This window comes from Saccoglossus kowalevskii, chromosome 6, assembly GCF_978046115.1.
Source record: "Saccoglossus kowalevskii chromosome 6, keSacKowa6.1, whole genome shotgun sequence".
Lineage (NCBI taxonomy): Eukaryota > Metazoa > Hemichordata > Enteropneusta > Harrimaniidae > Saccoglossus > Saccoglossus kowalevskii.
The window spans coordinates 14,816,624-14,841,335 of NC_140646.1; the positions used below are offsets into that span (position 1 = coordinate 14,816,624).

General features: G+C 34.0%; 2 protein-coding genes and 1 long non-coding RNA gene across 4 annotated transcripts; 2 read left to right on the top strand and 1 right to left on the bottom strand.

The window, feature by feature from the left end:
* Positions 1–1,043: 1,043 nt before the first annotated feature.
* On the top strand, positions 1,044–2,195 carry LOC146741811 (uncharacterized). The gene is made up of 2 exons (XR_014929783.1): positions 1,044–1,860; positions 2,086–2,195. It is a non-coding gene; the product is annotated as an uncharacterized LOC146741811 (long non-coding RNA).
* Positions 2,196–5,487: 3,292 nt separating this feature from the next.
* LOC100378447 (tubulin beta chain) lies at positions 5,488–14,121 on the bottom strand. Its single transcript, XM_002741224.4, has 4 exons — positions 13,952–14,121; positions 12,419–12,527; positions 7,661–7,771; positions 5,488–6,630 (listed from the first exon to the last, which is right to left on the bottom strand). The coding sequence occupies exons 1-4, from the start codon at positions 14,006–14,008 to the stop codon at positions 5,564–5,566; spliced, it is 1,344 nt and encodes a 447-aa protein (XP_002741270.1). The 5' UTR covers positions 14,009–14,121; the 3' UTR covers positions 5,488–5,563.
* A 281-nt stretch (positions 14,122–14,402) lies between these two features.
* On the top strand, positions 14,403–24,109 carry LOC100378296 (proteasome assembly chaperone 4-like). 2 transcript variants are annotated; one of them, XM_085500094.1, is made up of 3 exons: positions 14,403–14,460; positions 21,560–21,635; positions 22,813–24,109. In XM_085500094.1, exons 1-3 carry the CDS (start codon positions 14,443–14,445, stop codon positions 22,929–22,931), a joined length of 213 nt encoding a protein of 70 aa, XP_085356220.1. In that variant the 5' UTR covers positions 14,403–14,442; the 3' UTR covers positions 22,932–24,109. The 2 variants fall into 2 exon arrangements, with proteins under 2 accessions (XP_085356220.1, XP_002741269.2); XM_002741223.4 differs by lacking the exon at positions 14,403–14,460 and adding an exon at positions 14,809–15,198.
* The last annotated feature ends 603 nt before the right edge of the window (positions 24,110–24,712 follow it).

The following is a 24,712-nucleotide window of genomic DNA, read 5'->3' on the forward strand; positions in this document are numbered from 1 at the left end:
ATCGTAACATTGACACGGAGAACGCGTCATTACGAGATTGAACGTGTTTTATTTCAAATCCCTCCGCTGCGGGCCATGTTTTTTTAATGACGTGGAAAATGACGGTAGTATTTTAGCAAAGGCTAATTGATAAAAATAATTTAAGCACAGTCACTCTACTAGGAGTCACTCTACTAGGACGGTTAGGAAGCTCTATTGGTTAAAGGTGTGAACGAGCAGCTTCTGAGAACCTATGCTGGTCTCAAAACTATGACGTATTTGTCATTGGAATGCACTATTTTTCACCATTATTTATTGCGTTCGATGTTGCTCGAGAAGACCCTCGAGAAGACCGTGAACTTTTTTAAATTGTGCTTTATTTTTACATCAAACTACAATCTCAACTGAACTGTGACTAGGAGTGATATTGTATTTTTCAGATGAGCATTCTTTTGCAATCTTGAAGATGCTTTACTCGAGAAAAACGGTGTTTTGTTGACAGTCTCTTTGTCTTGATCTCTAACAGTCTTTCGGTCCGTAAAATAAACCCCTCACTCAGTTTAGAAACAATTTTATCGCTAAAAACATTGATGTCTGCAAACCTTTACAATATTCCTTTGTCCATTCTCGTATTTTTTGTGTGTTTTTAGAGTCACTTTATGGCGAAGTTTTGCATGTTTTCGTCTATGGAGGTGGTCGCCGTGTTGCTTTATTGCATAGTTTTCATAGGAGGTAATTGGACAAAAGAGATTTTTGATTGTCGTGCTTTCATATCCCTCCATTCGCTTTATTTGACGACTGATACAAATCCCGTTCAACATGTTTTGATTCAGTCGAGACAGGGGCGACTTTTGGGGGAAATTCACTAATATAGTATTCTATTAACTATTTATAATTTCAGAATGCCATACAAGACAGCAAGATTTTCTCGCGAAAAACGTGTATATACAAAGCATGTTCATTTCCGCATTTGAGACTGCTCTTCGTTGAAAGGTCAAAGTGCCATGTATTGCAATGCTTTGTGGGGGAAAATGACGCAACTCTCGCACTGTCTCATGATTTATCGCGTGTTTTCCGTCGCCTGTTTAATGCTAATGACTTCTTAACTCGTTAACACCTCTCTTGTTTCAATGTTTATGGAGACAAGGGTGGGTACAATAGAATGACGCGGCGCTTCCTAACCGTCCTAGTAGAGTGACTGTGGTTTAAGTCAGTGAATTGACTGATAGTGTCGGGGTCAACAGAATGTCGAGTCATGTTATCAGTATCCCATACACGCAGGTCGAAATTCACGCTTTCAACTTGAAACTCGATATCCCTCAGGCTGTTTGTGAGTGTTCATGTTTTAGATAACATAAATATACCAACATCTGTTGTTTATCATCTACGTGGGAGGTCTATTTCACGTTGGGAACACTTAGGACTAGACACGCCTTACATTTAATCTTGTGATTGAGTTCAGACTGGCATTCACAAGTGTGCTTCGGAATGATACACATCGCTTATATCAAACACCGTTGATATTCGCGAGTGGAACGCGTTGGGCCACTTTCTGTCTGAAATACCCTTACCACGAAGACTATTATGACTCGTACGGTAGTCATGTCATGGAATTTATAAGATTTCTCGTACGTGGATCTACAATCATCAAATACTTTCAAGCCATGTGTTGCCAATACGTCCTGTATGACTCGTAGTGTCCATGAGATGAACTTTTCACGGAAGGTCAAACTTGGTCTACCGCCTTTGAATCTTTGGCAAGAAGCGAGGACATATTTTCTTCGTCGGGGGGGGGGGGGAAACGAAAATCGCTACGTTACACCGTAAACTCATTCCGTGTGATGATTATGTATGTCAAAAGTTATTCTGTGAAACGATCAGGTAATTATACATTTTAACTCATAGTAGCGTAGTCCGCCATTTTTTGAAAAACAAACTGTACGTCGATCAACCGATTTTGCATACTTTGCATTTTAGCGGATTGATGACCGCAGTTTTACGGGATAATTCATACTATTAAATTTTCAACACATAACTTATACTTTCTTTATATAACTATCGGTTTTTAATATTATCCTCTCTTTCTCTCTCTTTCTTGTACGACAGATGAGCGATTCTGATTATAGTGATGGAATAAAAAAAAAAGTGTACAGACTGCTTGACTCATTGAAAGGAAGTAAGAAATGTAAAAATAAACAACATATGTATATATAGAATGAATTATTTTTTATTGATCAATGTTTACTATTATTGGCTTTTCTCGTTTCTGTGTTTTAATCGAATCGTTTATGTACTCGTATTTTTTGTGGCATTAAAAATAAATTTAACCACGCCGCACATTTACATGTATCTACGTATTTTTCGAGGTGTTAACAAAGAAATATTTAATCACGCTAAACATTTATACACTACGCAACTATTTTCCTTACTCACATCGTATGTTTTTTTGTGACGTTAAAAAAATACTCAACCATGTCATAAATATATACTCCATGTCAATATTTCATTCTTGTTTACTTCTTTTGTGCAATAAACTCCATTAGTTTTCAAAATGACGTGTATTTATTAACGTGTGTGTGTGTGTGTGTGTGAGCGCCCTCTACGAAACATTCTGAAAAATCTTTCGTCCACGCCTGTCCAATTAAAAAATAATTAAAAATAATTAAAAATAATTAAAAATAATTAAAAAATAATTAAAAAAAATGATGGTAATTTATGCAAATGTATTCACGATGACCTCGACACGACCTCGTATTCACATCTATTTTATGTATGCAAATGTATTCACAATATCCCATTGTGACGTCATCCTCATTCAAATGATCCCCTTTAAGGCATTGCTCCTCATTTATGCTAATTTATGCACGAATTCCCATTGTGACGTCATTATTTATGCTAAAGCTGGACTATAGGGACGACCATGAGGGCGCTGTTCGTATGACATCATCGCATCCGATTATGAACAGCGCCCTCATGGTCGTCCCTATAGTCCAACTTAAACTACTGACATACATGTATCTCATATTATTTTAATAGAATCATTAATAGACAGCATTTGTATTATGAAACGACGGAATCACGTATATTCAGTCTTAACCCTCTCTCTGTCTATTGTGGTTATTTGAAGACTGTACACATACTAAACTGGTCACTGAATTTAATCAGTGTCTTCGCTCTTTACACTGTTAGCTGGCGCGAGTGTTGACAAGCCTAAATAGGTTTTGATTGTATACAGCGCCACCAGTGGCTGTTAATTCCCGGCTACACGCGTCCAGATCATGCTCAAGTACTAGGTAACCTAGGTCTAAATTTGCTTGGCACATTGGCAACAAATATTGTCTGCCTGCGCATGTGTGCGAATTGAGTTCAAGCGACAACACACGCTAAAAATGCAAAGGTTCATGGGTAACCTTTTTTTTGTAAACAATGACATGCTATGGCCATCTGACACATGTGCAGGTGATGACTCCCCTGCTTTAAAAGGAAGCGACTTTAAGGCAGAAGTATAAAAAAATATAAGAGGAAGGTGCTCAATGCAAACAAAGAGTACATAAATTTTGATTACTGGTGCCACATTTTATTGTCAGTCATAAAACTCCCTGCTGCTCACTTGCCATTGCCATTTCAAAGTAGAAGCCTACTCATGAATGTAAAATACCGGTATGTACCTAGAATTTTTGCAATAAACTGTTCTTACAGGTAATATAAGGATATTGAATTTAAAAAGGTTGTATTTTAGTGGATAGTGTATTTTTATTTATTTTTTTGTGCCAGGCGACAGTTCCGGACATTGAATGTCACTGTTGTCTCTCCTGACTTTTTTTTTTTTGTAAGTGCAAATAGCAAGTGCTGACACATAGTGCATTTTGCCACAGAAGTCATATTCATGTTTGGGACTACATGACAGGGCTGTGTGGCCATCTCCCTATCAAATGGAATTTTAATGTGCTATCCTGGTGTCAACCAGGCTCGGTCAAACACAAGCACCTGCGGACCTTAACCAAGGTTCCCCCAAAGTCGCATTCATTAGTGAATGAATCTCAGCCAGTAGAATTGACCTTCTCATTGAGTCTGGCACACTAACCCAGGGTAGGGGTCGACGCTTTTGATGTTCAGCCTAAGGTAGGATTTGAACTTGGGTCTACCGATCACGAGTCTGATTCAACAACCACTATGCTACCAGTGACACTTTGGCAGTATTATAACACTTTCACCGTAGCATGAAGGTGCGATGTGCATCCCACGATGTACTTTCTATTATCTAAAAAAGTGATAAAAAAAAATGTAACCTGCAGAGAAATCATTGCATATATCAAGCCTGTTTTGAACGTTAATCTGGTCTTTGTAACCTGTATTTCATTCAAATTTTTTATTTAAACTCTGCTCTTTCACAGAGCTGAAAAAAGAGCTCCATGTTATGTCAAGTTATAACTTGCATACAGTCAACCATTTCATATTTTTTTTTGTTTTAATAAAATAATAGTGATTAGAACATCATGAAGCAGGCTGTTTTACGCCACAGAGAACAACTTTTTGCTTTCTCAGTCTCCAAAATTATCACATTCACCCTATTTTGTCACAATTTATTCACATTATCAATTCAAAAACACGAAAAAAAGGTATGGCAGTTCGGGAAATGTATGACACTTAACTACACCAGCCATTAACAACTACACCATGAAACAATATACTCGACAGTGATTCAGATCCAAACAACTTGTACACATACACCAAAAATAAATCCTTGAATTCAATTTTTTTTTACTTTATTTATTTATTTATTTATTTATTTATTTATTTATTTATTTATTTATTTATTTATTGCTTTTGTGATCTTTGTGCAATAGCATGCATTGAACACTGACAACATTAAGCTTACTTAATATTTGTCAGATGTTAATCGATCATCAATGGTTAAAAGAAGTACCTTTGTAGTTTGGGTGCTGCAGTTATTAAAGAGGCAATGGCTGTCGCAAACTAATTTTGGGATAATTACACTTTTCGGGATTCAATATATTTTTTTCCCCCTTATACATGTATATATTCTATGTTGAGTACTGTGACTGAGTTCTCAGTTTAGGGCCGGCCCTAAATTATGCATGCTTAAATTTAAAGTTGTGCCACACAAAGTTCCTTTGAAGCATGTATTCAGACTAGAAATGAAAACGATTCAAATTATTATTAATTAGTACTAGTTTAAAAACAAAATCAATGCATTCGCGATGACTGCACTTTTGTGTGGTCCAGGTCACCTGATTTAGCATAAAATAAAAAAGGTAATATAATACTATTCAATTATTAATTGCTCTGTTTTGCAACACAAGCCTCCCAAAGAATTTATTTCTGCTTATATTTGACAGGTTTAAATCATTATGACAGGTTTCATATGATTTTGAGACAGCTATTGACTCTTTGAGAATATTTTTTATGCCAGACTCGCAATAATATTTAGAGATAACATGAAGATTAGAGTCTAACATTCATAACATGCAATAAAATAATCTAATGCCCAATAGCTCCACATTTATTTCTGTGTTACAAAAATTTGGGATTCACAAAACTATATGCGGGTCAAAATAGTGCCTCATTCAGCCTCATCTTCTCCTTCCTCCTCCTCGTCAAATTCACCCTCCTCTTCAGCTGTTGCATCCTGGTACTGTTGGTATTCAGACACCAAGTCATTCATGTTGGACTCAGCTTCAGTAAATTCCATCTCATCCATACCTTCACCAGTGTACCAATGCAAGAAAGCTTTACGACGGAACATAGCAGTAAACTGTTCAGAGATACGCTTGAAAAGCTCTTGGATGGCAGTGCTGTTACCAATGAAGGTAGCGGACATCTTAAGACCACGGGGTGGAATATCACAAACAGCAGTCTTCACGTTGTTGGGAATCCACTCAACGAAGTAGCTGCTGTTTTTGTTCTGGACATTCAACATCTGTTCATCAACTTCTTTCATAGACATACGACCACGGAAGATTGCAGCCACTGTCAGATAACGACCATGACGTGGATCACAGGCGGCCATCATGTTCTTGGCATCAAACATTTGTTGGGTTAATTCAGGCACAGTAAGGGAACGATATTGTTGGCTACCACGGCTGGTCAATGGAGCAAAACCAGGCATAAAGAAGTGGAGACGTGGGAATGGTACCATGTTGACAGCCAATTTACGAAGATCAGCGTTCAACTGACCAGGGAATCGCAGACAAGTAGTAACGCCACTCATAGTTGCAGATACCAAATGGTTCAAGTCACCATAAGTAGGAGTTGTAAGTTTCAAGGTCCGGAAACAAATGTCATAGAGGGCTTCATTGTCAATGCAATAGGTTTCATCTGTATTTTCAACCAACTGGTGAATGGAAAGGGTGGCATTGTATGGTTCAACAACAGTGTCCGATACTTTTGGTGATGGTACAACACTGAATGTGTTCATGATGCGATCTGGGTATTCTTCACGGATCTTGCTTATGAGAAGAGTGCCCATACCAGAACCAGTACCACCACCAAGGGAGTGTGTAAGTTGGAATCCCTGCAGACAGTCACAGCTTTCTGCCTCCTTGCGGACAACATCAAGGACTGAATCAACTAACTCAGCACCTTCTGTGTAGTGACCTTTAGCCCAGTTGTTACCAGCACCACTTTGACCTGTAAAAAGCAGAAAATAATTAGGTCGTGATTAAAATTTGTTTATGTCATAAAAATTGCAGATGTATGCAGTGCAATTACACATTCAGTCAGAGTAGAAAAGATAATTTAAAGCTGTCATTATTTGTAAAATTTGTAAAAATTCAATTGTGTCAAAACAAATACTATTTATTTTTTATGAAATAATACTTTTACATGAATTCAAAAATGATCAATATTTGCAAATAAAGTAATATGGACTAAAATCATAATTACCGGTAGTAATTGAGAGTGAATAATTGACTGGGTTACGGTAGTATCAACAGAAATTAGATGGAGTAAATTACTCTTCCAAATTAAATCAAAATATATTGTCAGAAATTTAACAGAATAGGCTATCTATTCATGCATTTTTTGTATCTAAACTGAGTGTCCTTTGTCCAGGCGCATGTACTGAGATATAGCAGTATGGTCAAAAAGCAGGATTTCAGGCAGTCAACCATCTTTGTGAAACCAATTGTCATGGACATGTATTCTAACATGTATAATTTGAAAAGAAAAATCCATGTCAATGTAGTTTAAATGTAGTTTATTTTAAAAAAAGCTTTAATACAGCAATTACCAAAACTGAAATGTCAGATTTCATTAAAGATGTAATAAAGCATTATTCTATTCTATTCAAATTTGAATAAAAACTGACATACATAAGCATGCATAAGATACATTTTCAGAAAACAGAATGGCTGCCAGTCAGTCGTCTTGGATTGAATCAGTAGACCACTACATGTGCACATGTCCCAGAAAAAGTACTAGGCACATGCAAAGAATGACCGATTTGGTTCACAGGGTTCTGAAATATGACTTCAGATGAACGCTGATGGAATTAAGTTAATTTTCGAACTTCGATCAAACGGGAACTAAATACATCTTATACCGACACTTATTATAAAAAGCTCCAGACAATGTAATATAATGCACTGACTAAGGTATGAAAAAGACACATTTAGCTCGATCACAAATGCCCTTTGATTTAAAGAATACTGGTACTTACCAAAAACAAAATTATCAGGTCGGAAAATTTGGCCGAATGGTCCAGATCTAACCGAATCCATGGTTCCAGGCTCCAAATCCACTAGAATAGCACGAGGCACATATTTTCCACCTTTATAAAAAATGAAAACAAATATACATTTGAGAATGACATCAAAGTTAAATCTTAAGAATTTCACTGTGTATTATAAAACTTGTTAGATACTGTAGGACGGGAAATTATCACGCAAGGAAATTTTCATGTGAAAGCAAATTTCGTCTAATTCGCGCATTTTATTATTTGTGTTCTTTTAGCAGAAGAATTATTTCAACTTTGACCTATCATTTATATGTGTTTGTCAATAAATTTGAAACAGAATCTTGACAAATAAGAACAAATAGCATTTATTATTCAATGTCTGTTACTAATTCACACATTTAAAACAAGTGTTAACACTTCCAATAGCCAACACACGTGTCCGTGGATTATTGCTATTATTACTACAGTTTACACTCAGCGCAGCAGCCATTTTACCAAGTAAAAAATATGGAAAAAAATGAATCGGTTTTTAGACACTGTTTTCGTACCGTATGTGACATTGACACGCCAGTAGCTGGGGTTACCCAAAAAACAAAAAGCCCAGGCAATATTTTATATATTCAGAGCACATTGATTAAAGTGAAGATTTAAAAAAAAAAATACACGACAACAACATCGCCACTGTGTTTGTTCAGGCCTGTTGTACTGATCGGCTGCAACCTCTGATGGGATCTGCTGACGAGATCTGATATTTCCGATGTCAAAGTCAATTTTTGTTTTTTGGAATTAAAACCATTTCATGCTCAATGGTTAGTTGAAGCCTTGCAGTCTATTGAAAATCGCCGTGAATACAGATCGACTGAAGCTACTTCAAACATGTGGAACAAGATGACAGCCACATAAAATATGTCCTCTTTTTCAAAACCAGAATTCACATAAATACATAACATTTTCATTCACTAGTCTTGTGTTACTAGTATAACATTCAGAAGGAAAACATCATGAATTTGGTTTTATAAATTTTACGGTCTTGTCACGCTGAGGTGTCAGATTTCAGACAAGTTTGTAACTACTATTTGTTAAAACAAGCAGCCTGTTGGCTGAGATAGCTCCGCTGTTAGTAATGCACATGGCAATTAAAGAACAGAAGATATCATTAGAAAATGAACAAATTTGAGAGAGGTCCACATGTAGTACCTATATGTATAATATATCAAAGCAATTGGACTTGCGGTTTTCAACAAGAAGTCGAAAATATCACTTTTTACCAAAAATTACAAAAATATTCATCAAAATTAGAGAATTAAAGATATCATCATGAAATGAACAAATCTGAGAGAGGTCCACATGTAGTACCTATATATGTAATATCAAAGCAATTGGACTTGCGGTTTTCAACAAGAAGTCGAAAATATCACTTTTTACCAAAAATTACAAAAATATTCACCGAAATTAGAGAATTAAAGATATCATTACAAAATGAACAAATCTGAGAGAGGTCCACATGTAGTACCTATATATGTAATATCAAAGCAATTGGACTTGCGGTTTTCAACAAGAAGTCGAAAATATCACTTTTTACCAAAAATTACAAAAATATTCACCAAAATTAGAGAATTAAAGATATCATTACAAAATGAACAAATCTGAGAGAGGTCCACATGTAGTACCTATATATGTAATATCAAAGCAATTGGACTTGCGGTTTTCAACAAGAAGTCGAAAATATCACTTTTTACCAAAAATGACAAAAATATTCACCAAAATTAGAGAATTAAAGATATCATTACAAAATGAACAAATCTGAGAGAGGTCCAAATGTAGTACCTATATATGTAATATCAAAGCAATTGCACTTGCGGTTTTCAACAAGAAGTCGAAAATATCACTTTTTACTAAAATGACAAAAATATTCACCAAAATTAGAGAATTGAAGATATCATCATGAAATGAACAAATCTGAGAGAGGTCTACCCAAGGTACATATACACCAAGTATCAAAGCATTCAGGCTTGTAGTTTTCAAGAAGAAGTCGAAAAAGTAAAACATTGACACGGACGACGACGACGGACGACGACGACGGACAATCACTCATATGATAAGCTCCGCTCGACAAAGTCGACAGCGGAGCTAAAAAAAATGTATTGACTGTAAATACATTTTTTAACAATAAAAGCAAAATTTTTTCATTCTACAGTATTTTTAATACGATAGATAAGTTATAGTCAAGTATGGAAATAGTTGTATACGTATATTTCTATATTTGTGATATGGTATGGTAACAGCCGTGATATTCACATCATCATTTTATGCATGTATGCAGAGAAGAAATAATCATGTGGTTGTACTGTTTTTTTATTGCAGCAATACAAGAATTACAGAATGAATAGAAATTACTCAAAAGATGCAATGAGTTTGTAATGATATCAAATTAAAGTTTATTTAAAAAAAATGACATAGTCCCAGTTTAGAGTTTAGTGACATGTCCCCGTTCCGTTCATATTTGAGTGACATATACATTCAAAGCAGATCATGACCGAAATCTCAGACCACTTTCAGTGGTCTGATCCGAAATGCACCTGCATATGTACAACACATTGTACTTAATCTGAACAAAATCCATCCATGCATGACTGAGATCAGGTTCCGGAATTGTGAAAATACGTGATTTTGATGCATTTTCAGCCTTAAAATGGCCATCATTCAGCTATTGTTAAGCGGATCATGAAACAAATGCACATATCTATTTGTGACATGATGTACCATGTGTGTGTGAAGTTTGAACTTGATCAACCCAGACATGTCTCAGATACGGATCCAGAACTGAATTCTTTAAAACGAAATGGCCGACTGGAACTTGATCCAAAAAAAAAAATGACGTGCATCAAGGTCCTATTATGTTTAATGTATGTACCAAATTTGAACAAAATCCGTCCATGCATAACTGAGATCCTGGTCCGGAATGGTGAAAATGTGTGATTTTGATGCATTTTTGGTCTTAAAATGGCCGCTATTTGGCTATCGTTAATCAGATCATGAAAAAAATGCATGTGCATATGTCCCATAATGTGTGATGTATGAGTGAAGTTTGAACTTAATCGGTCCATGCATGTTCGAGATACAGGTGATATTGGATGCACGGATGCACACAGGGCAAAACATAAGTCCCCGTTTTCGGACTATGTTCGAACGAGGACTAAAAATGTGGTGTTACTTCAAATGGCACCTTATTCAGTAAAAGTGACACTTGTCCAGGAATAGTTTTTCACCAAATTAGTCGTAATGTCATTGAACAAACAAATAAAACAATGCGTTTCTAAAAACAAAAAAATGAATAAAATCGCTAACCATAATGACATGCACCAGTAACACCACCATGATAATAATGTTTGTTGTTTCACAAATTAAATGTTGTTCAATCATTTTCTGAAAATAGTTCAACTTTGAATTGTGTTTTGAATCATGTGAAACTATTAAAATCTATTTTGTATAAAATTTTATTTGTGAGGAAATATAACAATGAATCAAAAGGGAACAGGTCAGGAAATCCAAAATGTCTGTTTCCTGCATAAATGATTATCATAACATGGCAGGTGTGTACATATCCTATCATTCAAACAAAAAATAGATATTAATTAACTTTAGGGAAACCATAGATTTTCTGCTGAGTATCGTGAACTCTATAAGTCAGGTGTCACTCTAATTTATTCTTTGGGGAAGAGTGAATAGCCATAATTCTACAAACTGTTGAGAAATTAGTCAAAAAATGTTGGTATTTCTACATGATAACAAAAAATAATGCATTAGTTTCACAAGATAAACTTAGCATTGAAAAAATATTTTACATTTTTTACAGTGCTAACAGCTCATTGCTGAGTTTACCCATTCACGCTAATCACAATAAACATTGTAATCTTCAATAGATATTAGTGACTACGAAAAACCTGAAATGTTCGAAAAATGATACCTCAATTTATGGTATTATGGTACATCTAGGCATTGCGAAGTTACTTCTACTGTCTGCGAAAATCGCTTTACCAATGCTGATATTGTTTTACGCCATAGTAACAATTAACCTAACTATATTTATTTTGTACCACAAAGATAACTTTAATTACTTTGATTAACAAATACAAACAAATTAGCCAAACACAGCTCATCATGGCCTTTTAACTTTTCTCTCTGGAAGTACATCAAATTAAATTATTACACATTAATACAATAATATTGTAAAATGATAATAAACCAAATCAATATTAAAACAAAATAAAATTCATATAACACACTTACTATATAGTATTTACATTGGTTTGGTGAAAGCATAATATAATTATATGCCAGCAGACATGAATGTATCAGCAAAATTAGAATAATTTATATTTCTTTCATCATCATCACACCAGTTTTTCTAAATTCAGCTGTTACCACTAAGCCTTTTAACCATCCTTCAGTAATTCTTTTTTCAAAATTCAAATTATTTCAACCATGGTTTTTGCTCTAAAATAGAGGCTAAGGCACTATTCATCTTGACTAGTATTTACTATACAGAATGTCTCCTTTAATATTTACAGGAATAATTAGTCTGCCATTTTAATTTGTTTAGCTTCACTGTTTTCACAAAAATAGACTCTTTTAATATATAATATGTGGTTTGGGATAAAATATCAAAGGTGAATAACCTAGTGTTAAGACAGGATGTGATACAACAGCATGCTATCTGCATAAGAAATAAATACATACCAGTGGCTTCATTGTAGTATACATTGATCCTTTCCAGCTGTAAGTCTGAATCACCATGGTAGGTACCAGTTGGGTCAACACCATGCTCATCAGAAATTACTTCCCAAAACTAAAAAAAAGGAAAAAATTAACTCTGAATACCATATCCATCTGGACAAACACTCATACTTTTCCCTTGATTATTATTGATGTATAACCTTTCATTCAATGTTTTTTTTTAGGTGACAGCCTCCCAGACATAAGACATATGTAACAAAATTCAAAACCATTTGATTTGAGTAAATAGAATAAAATTACAGAAGATTACAATTGTATTTTTACATTGTATATTTCTGACCATATTTGTTATGTATAGTGATTTGATTGAATTTGCAATGATTAGTGAAATGCAGGCAAAAACATCTCTATAACCTGTCACATGTACACAGGAGTGAATCCCGCATCTTGTTATACTTTGTTTCTTTGTAAAAGGGAAAATAAACCCGAAAAATAACAAAAACAAAACAAAACAAAACAAAGCTAACTTTATACAAATCTGCAACTATCAGGGCGCCACTGAGTGTCACATTTGTTCAAATCAGCTTGTGTAGTTAATGTGTATTTTACGAGTCACTCAAAGTGTTTTATTTATTTATGGCCAATGATTTGAAGTTTTTCCATGATAACATCACATCATGAATACCAAGATTGGGTTGCACTTGTTTCTGTACAATGATAGATCCTAGAAATGCTTACTACATGTATCTATGGCACAATTGACTTTTGCCCTGTTACTTAGGTCAATAGAGCTACAATTCCTTCACGCAAGTGATCTGTGTTTTAGGAAAATTGCATGGAGCAAGGCTGCTAGATAACAAGAATAAAATGGCACTTAAATTATTGACTGAACAGTCACTGGTATTATTCATTATTGTGAACTCACTAGACATAACGAAGTTGGCTTAGGACTGGAAATAAGAAAGTTTCTACCGGTCAATTTGTTTTTCAAAATCGCTGTACGAATACGTTTTTTAAATTTTTTGAATTGGAACTGAAATACTTAGTAAGTAAAGTACTTTTCTTTTCAAAATTGATTTTTGAAAAAAAAGTTGCGACATGCAAAATGGTTTCCAGGCCTTAGTGAATGTAGTTATTTTCAAATTAAGATATTTTGGGTAATTTTCAGCGGAGAAATAAATATTTTTTAACCAGACGTTCGTGTTTTTGTGAATAAGTTTCTGAATCAAACGATGCGTACACTTTATACTATGATTAAGACAGTGGAAAGAAAATCTGATAGTGTGGGCGATATATCATATGTCAGAAGTGGAAAGTTCAGTTAAGAAAAAAATCATTACGTATGAACAGTCAATTTATGAAAACCTGGGGAGACGAAAAGTTGTTTTAAATTTAACATCTTGTTCAACAAGTTTTACGTGGCAATGTTTTTGCACATCATGTACGTAGTGCACAATATTATTTCGTCATTTAATTTAAATAAGAACTGAGGAAGTGGTGTGACAGATTTGTAGTCTGCAAGTATTTATCACTCACCTTAGCGCCAATTTGGTTTCCACACTGACCAGCTTGGATGTGCACAATTTCACGCATTTTTACAAATATTGTCAGTGAACTTCTAAAATTTTCGCGAGATTTTATATCGCTTTGACCAAGTCAAACACTATGGTGATGCGTGCCTCCCTGAACGAACCGCAGTACTTAGACGAGTAATACCCTGTCTAATGTTCATCCGCCTGTTGTCTATATATGGTAATCTGTGCAGGCTATACCATTCTATATGGGGGAGACACTGTATGTCGTATACGTTGTCGTCTAAAATACAACATGAATAACACGATTCTGTTTATTGTGAATAGCGATAAAATTATGAATAAATTGATACGAAATGTTTTCAGCACCTATTTCTCAGCTTACAATCACAAACATTCATCATATTACCACACCCACCAAGGCACCAGCACAGTGGTTTAGGCGTATTGTGCCAAGTGATCATGGGCGATGATGTCATCGCGATTCATTAGAGGATGGGGCAATTTAAAACAGTAATTTCTATTTTACAAATAGTACATCCTTTGGTGTATTTTTTCATAGTTTATATTTCCTGTAGCCAACATTTAGAAACATAAGAGGGTTTGTTTTAATTTGTAAAATACCAATGACGTCATTGATGACACCCCTAAGTTCCTTAAATTTAACCGATATTGTCATATGTTTATTATGATGTTGCCTTTAAATCATAATACATGTATCTGGCAGTTGGTGTTATTTCAACATGAAATTTAATATACATGTCCTATGATAATAATATGTTGCTTCATGGAGAAAAACAATCTATTACATCCAGTTTTGCTTGATATAATCTGTCAAAGTGTACGAAATAACGGTGTGCCTAGGGGTTCAGCGTGAACTAAGATGGCAACTTTCTGTAACATGTGTTTTCCGATTATAATGTGTAGTTCCTCGTCGACGAGATAGTGTATTATCACGTAATGCAGATAATAGAATTCCATCCGCATTTTTAACGTTTATTCAAGAAGTTTTCAGCTTGATGCAAATAAAACCCGATTAACAATTAATATTCGAAGATGAGCACTGAAGCCAAACAAAGTGTTGTCACAGAGCCATCTGACTGCATGCTGTCAGTGTACAACTTCTCTGATCGACTTATGGAGCATTCCATACATTTCCATGTATTGAAATTGAACGAAAGCTTCCTCGTCTGGATCGGCGACAGATCTGCAAATATGTCAAGTCTTGCTGTATCTATGACGACTCCATACGTGAGTAAACGAACTCGATGTACTTAAGGGGGTCGACCATTTCAATTCATAGGAGGTGGCCGAAAGATTTGTTGAACACAAATTGTTGGTGTTGCAGGGAAAATGCTAGCAAAATCAAGATAAATAAAAATGTACAGATAAAACTACGTGAAAAAAAATGCACTGGTCACACTCTTCCAGTCACGATTTAAAAATTGTTGACCCTTATGTAATATGTAGGAGCACAGTTTAGGGGTCGACCGTTTGGACGGGAAGATTTGTTTAAAAAATAATTACATACAAAGCTTGCAGGGAAAATGTTGGCCCATTCAAGAAAAATAAAAGTTTGTACAAATAAGACAATGCTAAAAAATGCACTGGTAACACTTTTCCAGACACCACCCATGATTTCTAATGGATGACCCCTTAGCTGGTTTAATACTATTATATGCTGATTATGCATGTGAGGAACTCGCATGTGTACTATATCACAGTATATTTGTTGCTACTGGTATTTTGATATTCAATCTTGTGAGTCTGTACTTGACACCTGATAATTCAAATTGGTTCAATTTTCATGCTTCATGGTTACAAAGATATTTCAGACAAAGTAATTTATTTTCGTAATAGATTCTTTAAAGCTCATAAGGCTCAAATTGTCATGACTAAAGGCACCGCCGCCGACAGTGGGCATGGTCCAATAATCTGTTTTCCAAGGTGTCAAATAACAAATCAAAACATCTTTTCACTATTAAAGTGAAACTGTTGATGTGCAGAAAACAAAAGTAAACTTGTCAATCGATCATTCATTTTTTTGGTAACTGATCACAAATGAATGTATCAAGACCAAATGATGACACAAACCTTTCTTATATTTTTCAATATTTCTATAAATGAACCCTAATTTTGGAGCAAATGAGTCAATTTTTAGTTTTTACCCCAAAAAAGTCGCTATTTTTGTCGCAGACTATGGAAAGTGCAGACTATGAATGGAACTATTTTATGAATTTGTGATGAAAAGAGGGAACTGGTGGTGAAAAGGTTAAGCACAATCTAAAATACAAATGCGTCAAAAAACTAGACAAGTGTTGCTTTTTTATTTTGCAATTTGTGAAATATTTATTATTCACAGTATATTGCGCAGGGTAATACTTCTGCTGTACTATCTTCATTATATATTATTATACATGTTTTTCTCCCAAGGATACATCATGGGAATGCCGTAATACAAAAAGTTTAGAACAGATTGAGCGAACTTCTTTGTATAGAGTCCGTTCAAACCCTGGGGACTGCCATGTTTGTTTTTATTATTAGAGGACCCTTACGCGCATAATCATTCCATATCTGGAATTCGCATTTCCTAATATGGTAAGATGAAAATACTCTTTAAAATACCGTGAAATTACGACACGCTGTAACTTATGGTGTTACCGTGACAGATGTATAATAATGGAAAATTAATGCTAGAAGAACAAAACCCCCAGAAAATGCCAGGATGTGTGACCTTTAGGGGTCATGTAAAATGCCTATACAAATAGAAATCACTAAGCCTAGACATATGTGGGAAGCAACTTAATAAATAAGGCATATAATATTTGAATTATGTACCACCCTCCAAAACAATTTCATATTTTCTTTTGAGTCATAATACTTATTCAGAAGATTTTGTTTAGTTGATACTGCCAAAAAAGTATGTGAAAAACAATTTTTATTCAGCAACAGAATCCCACAATGGTAGCAGATGCATTGATGTGTGGCTGCTATTTTCCGACAACAGATTGACCTACGGTTGGGGTCACTTTCTCACAGTTTACCAACTAACCTTTGGTGGAGGTCACCTCACTCACAGTACTGCTAGATTGAGCTATAATAGAAGTCACGCTTTGTAACTACCAGACTGACCTATGCTAGAAGTTGATATGCTTCTGACAGTGTTTTGTCAGGGATGTCCAGAATATCAGATAAAAGCATTGCATTGTGGTATTCTTCTCTGAGCAGTACGGAACATTAAATGATGACAATTTTTTTAAAACACTGTTGTCCAGTGTCTGATAGACTGGAGGTTTGATTCCATTATTTTCACTGGCAGAGTCATAATAAATTAAATTCTTTGATAAAAATGAAAACATTTGTGCTAGATGATTAATGTTGTAAACATTTGTGCCTTTGTACGTGTGTTAATACCAAATACCAATAATTTTCTTATACAAGGTATACATAATGATAACTTTTATTGATAAATTATATACATTGTTACAAAGATGAATATATATAATAAAATATTGACTGCATGCATGACATTTTTTATCACATCACCCACACACCATGTTTTATATGGTCTATGTGTTTATATTTAAAATTTGATTGCATTTTTTTCAAAAAAAATTCTTGGCTTTGTTTGATCTGATCAAATATAGCAGACTTGGCTACCATTTTGTTGTAAACTAATTTCCTGGATAGTGGAAGGGGGACAATGTTGAACTTGTTCAATGTTTTTTTTTATTTTGATCAACAAAACCATTTTCTGTTTACTGTGAGATCCTGTGTTATGCATGAAAAACTGCACATACAATTTCCACGCTTATTAATGTGCTGTACAAAATTTGATGATGGACAGATTTGATGAAGTAAATCTCAGTACCATACTTCTCTGTGAAAGATCAGCATCTTCACATTGAACTAGAAAACAAAATGAAGTTCAAAATCAAATCATTGATTTTTCATGGCAGACGTTCAGTCCGAACTTTTCACATAAGATCTCATAGTGGACGGGAAAATTACCTATTGATTCTAATGGATAGTTATGTTTTCTGTCCACATTAGATTAAATAATTATTTTGCACACGCCTTGGCAAAATCACAGCACACTTTTGTATTTTGGTTCAATAAAATATGTCTTCTATTGCAAAAATAAACTGCAATGTCTACTGGTAATTAAAATCAATAAATGGGCACATTTATCAAATTTCTAAGAGGTTACGTTTGTCATTAATTATTCTCGCTGTTAAAATTAAAAAGAAACTCTGTTCATGGAAAGGAATTACAAAAAAAAATATTTTAGGCTTTATATCAAAGTGTAATCATTCCTCCCAGGAATATATCTTGCATTTTTGTATTATTAATATTATATAATATTTTTTGCTGTTGAGATTCCCCATATTTCTTTATTTACACTTAATACTCAATAGCAAAACATCCTGCCAATTGTCGGAGTGAATATTTTGAAGAATGCAAACAATGGCGGTCATTGATATGTGTCTTCAATTTGTACGAAGCATGATGAATTTATGACGTGTTAGAAATAATATTTGATTCGTGTAGACATATGGCTGTCGGAAGTCGTGTGTCTGTGCCATGTCTAATTATAGCAACTTATCAGACTGATTGCCAATTCTGATTGCCTTGGGCAATAATTAATTACCAGCCTAGTCGTTAATGTACCACATTAATGTTGTTCCTAATTTAAATATTTGTTGGTTTTTGTGATGTAATATAATTATTAATTATTTGTTGTATATTTGTTTAGCCATAGAGATATTTTGTTGGTTTTTGAATTTTATGATTTTTTGCACTGTGAAAAAACAACTCAAAAATCATAATACTTAGAATTCTTGCAAGAATGTTTGTAAAATGATGTTGACAGAACAATGAAATATGAGAAGAATTTTAGAGTATTTTTGCTTGGTTTCCATGGTAAAATTGTCCTGAGTGAAACGTACGCTAGTTTGATATTTATTTAATTTTTAGAACTAGACAAGTGTTACATGGGTAGTGTCACGTTTCCATTACCTGAACATTACAAAATATTAACTGTAATACTTTTGTAACATGAATATGTCAACCCTGGAATGCTGAAGTCGACTTTTGTCACCTTTAAAAAACATTGCACTTAATAATTCAGTACAGTCATTTCAAACATGTGTGAGCTGCATTGACTCACAGGATATGTTGAATAAGATGACCTTTATACATAAATACATATTAAAATAATATAGCACCATATTGTGCTACATCAACATAGCAGATTGTTAATCCATTGAGTGCAAAAATTCAGAAGAAACATTTTAATGAATTTTATGAATTTTTCAGTCATTTCTTTCTGAATTTTGGATATAATTCATCATAAGATTCGGATCTGGAACAAAAATTTTTTTAAAATGTGGAAAAATTAATTCATTTTTTTTGTTAAATGTGACAAATGTTGAATGGTTGAGACTATTATGTTGCTGAATTGTTACAGTTGATATTTTTTGATTTGGAGATAAAAAGTCAGCAGTCATGATGTTCAAATCCAAACAGAAACCTGACACCACCTGAATAGTCTGACATATCCTTTTCACCACCAGACTTTCTCGCCAAAAATTTCCTGCAATTTTTTCTCTATTTCTGGAAATGAACCCTAATTTTTAAAGCCAACAGATGTAATTTGAGTCAATTTTCAGTTTTACTCAAACAAATTTAGCTATTTTTGTCCCAAACTTCTGAAGGAAATGCAGAGACTATAAACAGGACAATTTTGTGGTGAAAAGAGGGAACTTGTGGTGAAAAGGTTAGAAAATAAATACTAGATACAGATTTTAAATCACTGCTATCAGAATTAGAGGTTTCTACTACGTCACAGCTATAAGTTATCACAAAGTAAACCTCTATTCACAAGTGAATTCATTTCAACAAAAAACCCAACTTTGACTAAATTTGTTTAATTTTGATGGCTGTGAATTATACCGACAATAATGAATTGCCCACAGCGTTTTATAGAATTGGAAGAAGGTTCTCGATGTGATAATTTGGTTGGGTTCGCCTTGTACAATATTTTCCAATAGACTCCTCATCCAATATGAGGATGTGGGTGATTCATGGCATTGTTTTCAAGTGGCGTCAATATTTATTTAACCTTTTTACCACCAGACTTTCTCGCCCAAATGTTTCTGCACTTTTTTCTTATAATGTTCAATATTTCTAGAAATAAGCCCTAAATTTTGGAGCTAACAGACAAAATCTGAGTAAATTTTCAGCTTTTCCACAAAAAATTTGGCTATTTGTTGTCCCAATCTTCTGAAGGAAAGTGCAGACTATCAACAGGAATATGTTGTGAATTTGTGATGAAAAAGTTAAATATTATGCAATATTATAATCATGAGTGATCAGAAGATATTTTCTGTTTTGTATCACTCAAAGCTGGTTATATATTTATCATATGCTAATTTTGTTGACTCTATTGTGTTCTATTTTACTGCAAATTACATCTTTTTTGGTCCAAAATTAACAATGAAATTATGAGCAAAATGTTTCACAACAATTTTGGCATGCAGATGGTTATTAAGTGAGACTTTTAACCTTTTTCACTGACTGTTCCATCTTTTTATCAGAAATTCACAAAATAGTCTGCACTTTCCATCAGAAGATCAGAAGACAACAAAAAATTTGTTTTTGAGTAAAAACTAAAAATTTACTTAAATTTTGTCTATTGGCTTTTAAAATTAAGGTTCATTTCCAAAAAAGTGAAGACAAATTTGGGTGAGAAAGTTAAAAGCTGCTTTGTTTTTGCAAATCCACATTGAAGTAAGATATTGGGCGTTCTTTATATGCACACCTAAACAGCACCTTAACAGCTGGAAAGCAAATTAATTTGTATCATTAATTTACGTGCATTCATCATATACATTCATAACATGACATGACATATCACTACGTGTTCACAGATTTAGGGGGCAGTATTAAATGAATTTGAAAATATGAAAAACAAATCCCTTGTTTCTTTAATGTGTGCTGTTCAATGTTTAGTTAGGAAAAATAAGTGTTCTTCTCTTCCCAGGGGACAATGGAAAAATTACCTGTGTGAATCGTACCAATTTGTGAACACTTGAAAGCATAGCATATACGCTATTTATAACAACGCTGTACAATAAATTGCATGCAAGTGAATACAAAAATGGCTGTGGGATTGTGTTTAGATCTCCAGAGGGCACCATGTATTGAAATTCTGTTTTGTCCAGTGAAAAATATTATGGTACAAGAACACCACTTACTGTGACCCCAGGGTGAAATGTTGAATAAGTCACCATCTTGAGTGTTATTTACCATGATAGTGTGCATCATGCTTAATAATATTCTATGTTTCCCTATCGCATAAGCGATTTTGATGAAATGGCATCTACTCTACTCTACTCTTAATTTTCACATCATATTTTATGTGACATTAGCCTTATGTTGGGTAACTTTCCCATTCAGTCGTCTCTAAAACAATATTTTGGTACGATTTATTCATCTTTATGTGGTTATATTTAAACAGAAAGCTGTTAAAAGTCACAGCTATTGCCACTTTTAATCAACACCGTCTAAACATTATATCAATCAAAATTTCTGAATTCTTCTGTTACAGGATCAAATACCTTCAAGTGCAAGTTTACTTGGTGAAGCCTCTGATACGCCCTCTACAGTTTTATCACAAAAACTAGGTACGTATTTGTTTTTTTGTTGCACATACCAGAATGGCTCCAATTTTTGTTTATATGTTGCTTTGACTATGACTGATATAAAAAACAATTAATAACAGAAGTAAAACAGAAAAAAATATTCAAAAATAACTATATACATAAAAATAAAAAAATAAATTGATTCTGTACCTACCGGTACATCAGATTTTAATGAGATTGGTAATTTGTGAATGACGTGGTTTGAACATCCAAGTGTAATATGTTGTTGAAATATCTTCACTTCATCAAAATACTATCAGCAAATGTGTATTGCACATTATTAAGCATGAAAATACCCAAAATATAATTTTGTCCTGTTTTTACGTTCGAAAGCTGGGGATTTTGCACTGAATGCAAAATGGTCTATTCTTTGTGTATTTTTGTTACGCGTACATTTTCTCTCATTTGCCTAAAATTGCCCGTGGGACTGTCTATAAATCTCATGAACAAGTCGTATGACTAGTAAAAATGAATTATGGACAAGTTGTACTAGGGTCTGGTAACAAATTTTGCATATTGAATCACATGAAGGCATGCACACACGTTATGGAGGTAGACAATGTTTAATTTTTGAGCAATTCACTGTTCAATATTTTAATTTGAATGAAAACTGATGATCGATTTTACACATCGTTCTATAAGCGTATAAGCAAAACTTGTGCAGAGACTTGTGATTATTGGTTGTTGCCAAATGGCTTCTATAAAGCTAGTGAAAGTGTATTCTTTGGATGTTAATAAAGCCGTATATACAGTGACTCCTCGCTAAGTCGTGCCTCAGTAAGTCACGCGTAGTGGATGGCTCCAAACAATTATGTGTTTTGCCGGATGAGGTATGAAGTCGCGACTTTACATAGTTCTTGGCCGGCCCTCTTTCTTAAAACTCTATAAAGCTCGCTGCAATGAGTTGAATCCTAAGGACATGGATGCTGTGACGTGTTTCAATAAAAAAAAAAAAATACTATAAATAAATCCATGTATGTATGTATATGTGCTATTTTTTCATACAAACTCCTCTTTCACAAGATACTTTGGTAAGTTGCGTTTTTTGCTTGACACGCGCGACTTGGCAAGGGGCTACTGTATTTCCATAAAAATGTTTATGCTTTCATGAATTTCATTTAAAAAATTTATAAATTTAAAATTTCATTTTACTTTTCAGCTAAAAAGACAAGAAAGCAAGTATTTGTCAGTTATAATCTACCAACAGATCAGATGCTGCTACCATTAGTGGAGAAAAGGCTCATCGAAGAGATGAACACTCATCCAGATAAATTTTAAAAAGACCATATTATTAAATTTGTTTGTTCACATGTACTATGAAACTATTGCTTCAGTTAAATTTATGTAAAGTTCTTCTACAATTTGTCAGTATCTACTGTTTCAAGAATGTGATTATGCCAAAAGTCAGCCAAGGCATCATTGAATGTAGCTTGTCTGTTTGATTCAGCAGTAACCATGTAACTTTCAAATTTCTGGGGTTGTCGCATTTTGTGTTCTGCATTGCTAATCACACGCAGTGCATGATATTTTGTGTAGAATAGCAAAATGAAAATGCAATGAGTAATTAGCCCAGCCATCATAGAAGTATGTAGTAGTCATGTCTGCCATTCTGTGTTTTTTCAACATCTTTTTGATATTAAATGTGTCATCTCTATTCAAACTTGTATCTATTTTTACATGTAACTGGAACACATCAACTCATAAGAATGTATGGGAAAATTGATTGACCAATATATTAAATCCCAAAACATGTCAAAAATGTTGGTAATTCAAACTGGGTACTATTTAGTCATAAACAATTATTTTTGCAGGATTTTTTTTTATTCAGCATCAGTATGTTTTTTTATATATTAGTTCAGATTATGGCAATTCATTTTCAAAGTGTTTATTTAAATATAGTTTTGTTTCAGAGTGTACACGATAGACAGCCTCTGAGAAGTTGATACCTGATCAGAACACCAGTCAGTTCTTTGATTGTTTTATGCAAATGTGTCAACCCTTTCTGTGATGCAATGTGCAAAACATTGTTCCATAGACGCAAGTGTTCACATTTGAGGTACTGAGAATTGCTTGTGACTAGGTTTAGCCTTCTCACCACCAGTTTCCTCTTTTCATCATAGAATCACAAAATAGTCTTGTTTATGTCTGCAATTTTTTTTAGAAAATTGGGACAAAAATAGCCAAATTTTTTGAGTAAAAACTAAAAATTTACTCAAATTTGTTCTGTTGACCTCAAAATTAGGGTTCAATTCCAGAAAGATTGAAGAATACAAGAAAAAAGTGCAGAATAATTGGGGTGAGAAATTCTGGTAGTGAAAAAGTTTGACAATCATGGTTATTTTTTATCCTAATTTATTTACATCAAGTGATGTAGATAAGTGTTGGAGGCATCGCAATGTTCTAAATTTATCTGTGGTCATACATGTACATCAATAAAACACTGTTTGAGAGATTGATATGTTGTTAATCTGTTGAGGAGGATTTTCTTTTGTGTGATAGCATTGTTGACTTGTGTAGATTAAAAGAACACAAGCTGCATTTTTGCTGGTATTCTGTAATCCCATAAACTTTTTTGGAGGTATACAGTTAGCTCAAGTGAATTGTTTACTATAATGAAGCATGTAATACATTGTGTTTGTTATGAGTGGAAGACATGCAATGTATTCATTATGAAAGTGTTCAATGTAGTAACACATCACCTGCTGAAAGCTTTCATCGATACCAGACATGAACGAGGGAGGAAAAGACTGCGATTACGTTCAAGTTACTAAAAATATCAAAAAACACAAAAACTTAATTGCTGCTTCATTGACAGTCTGGCGAGATGGAATTACTAGAAGAGTTTAAAACATATTTGAGAGCATGTTAAATTCGGTGACAGACAAATAGTAAAACAAGGCTGTCATCTCAGCCCTTCAATATCTTCATTAATGACCTTGTTGAACTGAAAGAACATTATCACACCCAAATGGATCAATGACATTAACAGATCAGAGTTCAAACTCAGAACGTGCAGTCTTTTACAAGATTATATCAATCTCAACTCGGACTCTGAAGTC